The sequence below is a fragment of the Anopheles marshallii genome, chromosome 3 (assembly GCF_943734725.1).
Source record: "Anopheles marshallii chromosome 3, idAnoMarsDA_429_01, whole genome shotgun sequence".
NCBI classification, from domain to species: Eukaryota; Metazoa; Arthropoda; class Insecta; order Diptera; family Culicidae; genus Anopheles; species Anopheles marshallii.
Window position 1 is genome coordinate 7866944 of NC_071327.1, and position 8595 is coordinate 7875538.

The 8595-nt window shown below is 43.4% G+C and overlaps 1 protein-coding gene across 1 annotated transcript in view; it reads left to right on the top strand.

The window, feature by feature from the left end:
* The window catches only part of LOC128714546 (uncharacterized), a 28946-nt gene extending 20560 nt beyond the window's left edge, over positions 1-8386 (top strand). Inside the window, exons 3-7 of the mRNA XM_053809420.1 lie at positions 1202-1337; positions 1411-1544; positions 3304-3426; positions 4513-4741; positions 8175-8386. Coding sequence (XP_053665395.1) covers positions 1202-1337; positions 1411-1544; positions 3304-3426; positions 4513-4741; positions 8175-8386 — 834 coding nt within the window. The remainder of the gene's footprint in view (positions 1-1201; positions 1338-1410; positions 1545-3303; positions 3427-4512; positions 4742-8174) is intronic.
* The last annotated feature ends 209 nt before the right edge of the window (positions 8387-8595 follow it).

Genomic DNA, 8595 nt, shown 5'->3' on the forward strand with positions numbered 1-8595 from the left:
ATGCCTTTGTTGTCCTACTGGTGGGTTTGTCTTTTTTTTTTGTTTTTACGTCTATCTTACCCCGCTTTTCGCGGTGCCACCATTCTGCGAAAGCGCATGATGCAACCGGTGCATTTCAGAGGGTTGCTGATTAACGATGCTGAATCGGCACGCCTGCTTACACGGTGCCCACCACCACAGAGCAGGCACAATTAGTTGCCGGAAAAGGAATTTGGGTTAGTCGATGATGTGGCATCGTATAATGACCTGATTGTGTTGCACATTGTTGCACACTAATGATGTGACTGCCGGTGAAGTTTTCAAATTTCCACTGCATTTCTGTGCAGTTTAGTCGTTTGAAAAATGTGTTTTAGATCAGATTGAATAGATTGCAGTTGCTGTATGAGCTCAGCAAATAATTGTTTTAGGAACTGCAAATACGTTCCAATGAATCAAATTAATATTTCATAAGCTAAGTATGACAAAGAGCATTGCTTACGGGTTAATTATAGAATTCATTATGCTGAAAAAAAGCCAATCGCTTACATCATTTTAATTACCTGTTGTAAATTGAACCTTCCTGAACCAAAAAATAATTAAAACAGTTCATTAATGCTTCAAATAATCAATAAAAATATGTTCAAACCGGAACAAAGAGATGTATTTAAAAAAAATTGTAACAAAAGCTACTAGAGCGATATTAATGGGTTTCCTTCCGCATGACAGACTAACCAGTCACAGCGAAACGCTTTGTCTGCGTACATAACAATAATAAACAAGCTAAGTAAACTGCTCGGTACTACAGCAACAAACATGAACAAAAAATAGTTTGATTCCCAGTTTTACGCTTCTGCAAACAGGTTTTTGACGCATTTACGGTGCGTATCAAACATAATCGTTTGATGTGGTTAACTACAGTGCGTGCCATAATTTTATGGAAATTCGATTTTTTTTTTGCATTTTTCATGAGCTGCTCAAGAGATAGAATAAAAACAATGCAAATGTAACAATATTATTGTAAGTTTGTTTTATTGAAAAATTTGTAAAGCGTTTCACAAGTCTGATTTACGCTTCTTAAAATTTTCAATTATTTTATTGGGATGATTATCGCATTTTAATTTGTAACATTTTTGTTTATCCGTGTTTTGGCTTCTGTTCAATTCGCGTACACCTTCATCCTGTTAGCGAAATAATTTCCCCCTTTCTGCTTGGTTCATTACAGCGCCCACTATCGAACGGCAGCCATCTCACATTGATGGCCGTGGAGCCAACGGCAACCGGTAAATACAGCTGCGAAGTGTCCGCCGACCTGCCGTCATTCGATACGATGATCGTATCCAGCGAGATGGAAGTTGTTGGTAGGTGTCGCAGGATTTGGCTGTAACAAATCCGGCATAATCATTTATCTCTCCTTCTCGATGCTTCTTCTAGACGTTCCTGTAACAAAGCCGCTAATTACGGGCATCAAACAGTTCTACCGAATAGGTGACGTAGTGCTGGGGAACTGCACGTCCTACAACTCCAAACCAGCCGCCAATCTTTCCTGGCTGTTGGACGACAAAAAGGTATGCCCGCGTAACGGACCCTTCCGATCCCGACTCCGGATCATTCCTGGAACAGTCAGCCTTGAGGGCTTAGGTCGTATGACATTGAAATTCGATACGGATGGTCCGGGTGTGTGGTGTGTGTGTGTGTGCCTGTACGCATGGCAAGCAATCCTTCCATCTGCCTGCAAGGAAGGAGTTAGAAATTCAATCAACATGGGAAATCGTTTTATGTATTTAATTAAAACTTTAATCCTTCGGAATATCAATCTTCCGGTGTCGACAAATCCCTGTCATCACACTGCGACAGGAACGGTATGATGGAACGTCTGGCGTCGGTTTCCATGAAACCCGCCCGGAAGCGATGTGTTTGGTACGCTTGGAGCCAGCTTTGCGGAGAGGGGCAAGTTCGCACGCGTGCGGTGTGTTACGGTTTTGCTAGTAAATAGTAAATGCTACCAGCCAGTAATTCTGCCAGCATTACGAATCTAAATCTCCACTCTCGTAACTCTCGCACTCTCGGTTGCTCAGTTTGTATTTTATTTACCCCGTAAACTTATGGCCCAGCAATTGGAGGGAGGCGAACGACAAGGTGTGGGAAGATGTGACGATGTCGAGTGGCAAACACAATTCCCTTCGGGATGGAACAGTGTGTCGTACGCCATGGCTCCATATGGTCCCATGCAGTGTGTCTGTTTGTTCCATCGGGTGAGCGGTGCTAATGTTGCTGGATAAGGTATCCCGGGGCTGGACAGTATCTTGAACGATGCACAACACACCGTACTAAATCCCTCGTGGACACCCGGGTGGCGGTAAACCTCCCACACCTTCGCCACAGTTGGTTGGTTTGGATCTTGAAAGCGTCCATGTCGTTTTGCTTACCGGACGGGCTGGACCGTGCTGGTGCGCATATCGGACACCGGAACAGGAAGTGACAGTGGCGTTTCTGGTGTGTGTGTGTGTGTCGGGTTTTGGGGTTTGGGAAGCGATTTTGTTGGCAACGAGATACACACGAGAAGAATTTGTTGCAAAACGATTCATCATCCCAGACGGACGCTTAGAAAGCTGTTATTTTTTACTTGCGTAGCTTAAGGGAATGGTAAAGCTACATTATTACATGAATTTTGTATCGCAGTGTTGAAGGAAATAAGTGGATTTAAATAACAATTTGCTGGATACATGATGAGTAACATGTTTTGAACATCGTAACCGAGGAACTACTCTCAATAACACCATTAATAAACCAGTGCCGCAGTCCAAACTCAGGAATCAACCCTCTGTAAAAGATTTATTCATAGCGTTTATGCTGTGATCAGAGTTAAACAATATAAGCTGATCGACTTCCACTAGCCCTATAGCTGAAAATTGTCGCAAGTCTGTGACCGTGTTACGAGTTGATACAGTTTGTACTGGCAGCCGCATCTCCCTATTAACCCTCGTCGTCTACTTGTAGGTAGTGTTAGTTCATGAGCGCTAGAGCTACTTCAATCGCTCAACTTAACTAACAGAGAGAGTTCAAAACGCTCAAAGAAGAAAAATGGTAAGCTCAAAGCTCAAACGATCGCTCAAACGAGTACTTGAGCGTGTTGAGCAATTGAGTTACCTCGCGCTCAACGCTCACCTTGTTGAGCGCGAGCGGTTCGTTCAGCTCATTAAAATGAGCCACTTGACCCAACACTATCTGTTAGTATACATATTTCTTCCCGTATAGTAAATTGTGCAAAATGCTGAATATTATTCATTGCTATCTAATAATTCATCCTCTTTCTCTTACTTGTAGGTCAACGCATCACAAATGATGCAGTACCCGGTGTACAAGGATCATCGAAGCGGACTCGACACCTCTACCATTGGACTGTTCTTTCATCTCTCACATCACTTTCTCGGACGAAGTAAATTGAAAGTAGGTGATGTGTATAGATAACATTTAGAAGCATTTCATGAGCTTCTCCACCACCCTTCTACTGCGAGTGTGTTGCTTGATATTGAGCGTGGGTTTTTTGTCCGCACGGTGAATGAATTTTATTGCTTATCAATATTTCTTTTCACCCACTCACTTTATTTAGGAACCAGGAACGGAATGAAATCAATTGTACGCCTTAATACTGTGAAAAGGATGTTTCAAATGAAAAAAACGGATAAAATCTGTCGGAGTGATCTAAATGTCCCAAACATACTTCCGTTCCTTTAATTCAATGTTGCTTCATTGCTTTTACCGCGAATCAGTCACAACACTTGCTTCCGTTTTCTTTCATCTTCTTCGAGCCGGGAGTTTAACTTCTGCCGGAAACAAACAACATCGTCATTTTCCGCCACATTGACGACATACCAGGAAAACTTCGGTGGATGGGCGGCGTGAGCCGCGGGACGTCAAAGTGTCGCATGAAAAGATGTACAAATATGAAAGATAAGAAGCAACGAGTTCGCTTGGCAGTCGACTTTCAGTTCGTTTCGTTTTCATCTTCGTGGAAAAAGTGCCCCCTCGAAAGGCAGTGGCTCAAAGCTCCCAGTTGTCACCGTTTGTCCGTTGGAGGTTCGTTTTTTCCGCAAACATAAATAATCGTTTGCTTCAAGAAACAGTCATCAGTCGCTTTCATGTTCACTCAAGCCATTTCCCGCTCGCAGAAAGATGGGAACGGTGGGGGAAAGTTGCGCACGATTTCTTGTTCGTCGTACACGGCAGGCAGACCAAAGGAATCCGCCTGTGCTGGAGCTATTTATCTTTGCCATCACATCCACAGTGAAAGTGTTGTACATCTTTCCCAACTCTTCAACACTCTGTTTACGCCGATCGATGATGCGTGACATTGATTAGGAAAGAAAGAGAAACAACTTCGTTAGTTAGTTTGCTGGTGCGGTACCGTTCCGTCCGGACCTGGGACTCTTTATTTTCTGTTGATAAGCAACCACTCTCGCCATTTCCGCGCATATTTGCAAGCTGTCACAAACTAACTCTCTTTTGGCCGGTTATTTTTTCTTTCCTCTGCAGTTTAGCTGCATTGCAAAAATTCACGACGTCTACGAACAGCGCGTCGATCGGTGGATCGAGGATGAGCGGCCGAAGCTGATGGCCGCCTCGGCGTCACCGGTTGGGCTGAATCCGGTCAACTACGTCCATTCGATCTACGACCAGTCGTCGGCCGCATCTTCCTACCACCATCACGATGGTAGCGATTTCGACAATCAGAACAGCGATGCCTACATGACACAAATACAAGGTAATTTCATAAGAAACAATGTGATTGGCAAAACATTTACTTTGTGAGTAAAAACAAGTTTTTGGTTTGCGGATTGCATGCATTTAGGCTGAATTTGAACACCAATTTCTTTATACAAACTTGAACATCGATGTATTACTCTATTTTCCCCTATGTTATTGATGCAGAACTCTTTCGTACAAATATCCGCTTCAGTATGATTTTGTATAATGAGTCGCAGATACTTAACTTATCGTTCACTTACGTTCTTCTTCAATAATTGTTGTCCCAAAAAAGACATCTAAAGAGCATGTCAGGATATCCTTTCGATGGAACTAATTTTACTATCATCGTACAATTACACTAAATCAGTTAAAGTTATTTTGTTAGCTCAACATAATTTCTTATACATTCACCAAAATCATTACTACATTTCATTTTACGTCCCAAATTACTAGGCCATGTTGAGGAATGTCAAACCGATAGGCAAACAAACACAAAAACGAGGCTATTTCAGCGAGCATGGATATGCTGTTCGGGTATCGGTAGGTCACAACACGCTCCTGCGAAAGCAACGACGGTTTCTGTGCCAAAAACATTTCGGGGAAACTCTCGTGCACGTTTACACTGCCCACATCTGCTATCTGCCGGCTGCCTGTGCCCCAAAGCTGCGAAGGCACAGACAGAATTCAATTAGTTTGCAGAACGGCACATTCATCGCGAGCTGCGCATGCAGATGAGAACGGAAGCCAGAAGTCACCGGGAAGCGCACGAAGCCTCTCCTGCCCATTTCCACCCACCAAACCGGTCGACTACAGTGAGAACAATGGTTCTTCTTTTTATTATTTCGTGCTTTTTTGTGCCACCAGGTTTCTCAACCCTCGCATTAACCCGATGGGGTCGCCCGGTAGCTGGTTCGGTATGCACGCTGCAAGCGTTTTCCGATGGTCGATGACGAGAACGAAAATGTTATTACGTGCCCGAAACCGTGAACCAAGTCTACCGCTTCCGTGTGGTGCTAAAGCGGCACCTTTCTTTGGCGCTCGGTAGCGCGATCATCGGGCGAATAATCGCAAGATGTTTGGTTGGTTGTTTTTTTCCTTGCGGCCCGATTTGCCTTCGGCCAAATTACAAACCATTTTGCATGGCCCGTGCGGTGGTTGCAGCTGCACGGTGATGCAAATTTGACCGACATTGTAATGATATTGCATTTTCTGGCAAATTGAAAGACCGACGACACGTTAGTCGGTAGCTCTTTTTCTTTTCTTATTGGAGACGAGAGAATAAGTAAGTGAAGCTTGTTGAAATGGAACAATTTCAAATGTTAAACACACAGATTACTTAAGATCGTTGTTCTTTCTTGGACGTGGACGCACAGACTCACTCGGGGTACCGACTAACATAATATTGCTTTATATAATTAATGGCATTACGATGACGGTAGTGTAGGGACTTTGCTTGAATACATTCTTTTCTCATTTTCTCTCGTTGCCATTAGGGTTTACTTAAAATTATGTATTGCCTAGTGTATGTTTTATTATTTTCGTTTACTATACTATCCCTTTTTTCTCTAGATTAGTATCGTCAGTGGTTAAAACGAATTTGTAATGAAAATTGCATAACTTTAGGCTCTTATGGATTGTTATACATTCGTTATTACATGCATTTGCAATGAGCTGCTCGTGAATTTTTAAACTTGTTGCTTGTCATGTCATCAATTATATCCAGTTTGTCAGAATTCTCTTCAATCCGTTTCTTGGCTTGTAGCAGTAAAAATGGACCATATCGATTACAAAAGGTCGGAGAAAAGCTCCCGCTTTGACGAAGCGCTTCACAACCAACAGGGGGCAGGAATGATGCTAATTTTTACACCCGCTTCCATCTTTGTTTGTCCACTCCAGCTGACGTGTTACCGTCCCGGACAAGCAATCGTTTGTATGCTCTTTATAAAGCGGAGTGATAGCAGACCCATTACGTTCCCCTTCGATTATTCACACGTCAACATGTTCACCGGAAAATGTTCAACCTGCCATACCGAGACGCCTGTTGACCGTTCCACTGAAAGGGTTCCATTTACATGCTCGTTAGAAAAAAAGGGTAAATGAAGCGACTTTGTGCTTTGTTCGTGTCCTTTTTACACCGTCCTATCGCCTAGGCAGTCGGACAGCGAACTAAACACTTAAACTGCCCGTGTCCTCATCAGTGTGTGTATGTGTCTGTTGAAAGGTTGCCACCGTTTGGAACATGCGAGCAAACATGAAAGGTTGATATGTCAACAGTTACCATACATACCTCCACCGATTCCCGGAAGCATAACTATGCAGCGCAACTGAAACTGAAACAGGCGAAACAGCCAGCGAATTATTTCGCTGGGAAGCTGTTTTTCCCTCCGCTCGACATCGAGCGGAGGACCGTGAGAGGAGAAACGTGGAGCAACATTAAACCATACTGACCCGATGCGCACGGGGTGTTTGACCTACTGCTAGGAAAACTTTTAGCGTAATGATTTTCATATTTGTCCAACCTTCCATCAGTGGCGCGGGTGGTTTTTTTTGCCGCGTTACTTGATATGCTATAGTAAAATAGCATGGGCAGGGAAGCAAAAAACTATGCTGCGATCAAATAAATGGCACGTAAATTGTGTGCTGAATCTGTGAGTGCTGTGTGGTGGAGGGTATGGCAATGATGAGTTGGATTTGGAAATTTAATATCCAGAACTATATTTGAAGCGAAACTATTTTTGCTAAATATGATATTGCCTCGAGGAGAATAGTTAGATACCGCTATCAAGAAGTCGGCTAGAATCTACTGTATTTAACTAATAAAATAAATAATTCGGACACGAATTGGTTTGCCATTTTGAAATTCATTTAAAACACTTAATTTCTATCTAAAACTCGTTCAGATTTCATTCGAGAATTTCGTTAAATATTACAAAAAAGCATTTCTTTTTGTTAAACGAAACTCCTCAAGCATACGAGCGTGAGAGCGTCGATCGAGTTTTAGTGTTTAGAAAAACGTTCGGATCAGTATTTATCAGCCTTATCAGCCTTACGATCAGTAATCATGAGCGTACTGGATATTTCGTTGAATAAGATCATGAATATATACTATGTATGTTACAAATTTTTGCTTTAAGCGCCTCGTATTTTATTGGCAACGTCAATTCCACCACATGAACCTACCTTCAACGAAAGCTTTCGAAGCATCTTGTGCTTAGTGTGTATGTGCACTATTTACCCGGTGTCAGACGGAGCTGCTTATCGGAGATTTTGCTTGAGCTTTTGAGCAGAAGGTCCTACGGGTAACATTATCATCACCCATATTTTGACACTCTCTCGTCCATTAATCATTCCGTGTTGCTCCCTGTAGTCGACCCCGTTCGCATGATGATTCTAATTTTAAACATTTTTCTACATTCTCTTTCTCTCTCTTTCACTCTCGTCCATTCCAGGAGACATGTCATCTTCAGCATCCAGTCTCGGTGCGGGGCGAATAATCCTTACGCTTGGCGTTCTGCATTCTGGCAGCCGGACAGCACTGGTAGCGGTTATGCAAATAGTGTTTTCAACCGTAGTGGCATTGCTTTCCGGTGCAGGAAGTGTAGGTCAACGGCCGGCGTCTTGTGGTCGCCGCCGGCGCACCCGTCACCTCTACGCAATCTGAATGCTGTCGGACTCGATCGGTGTGAACATAGCCGTAGTCGCCAAACCCATTCCACCCGTTCGCCCCCTTTTCGTTAGTGGGCCAGTTTAGGTTTGCATTTTGTGGAGTGGTTTCCATTCCGATGCTCGTGCACCCGGAAATGGTCCAGCGAGCGGCCATTTAGCATGGTTTGCGGACGGGCGGGAAAAAAATGAGTATCTTCCACAATC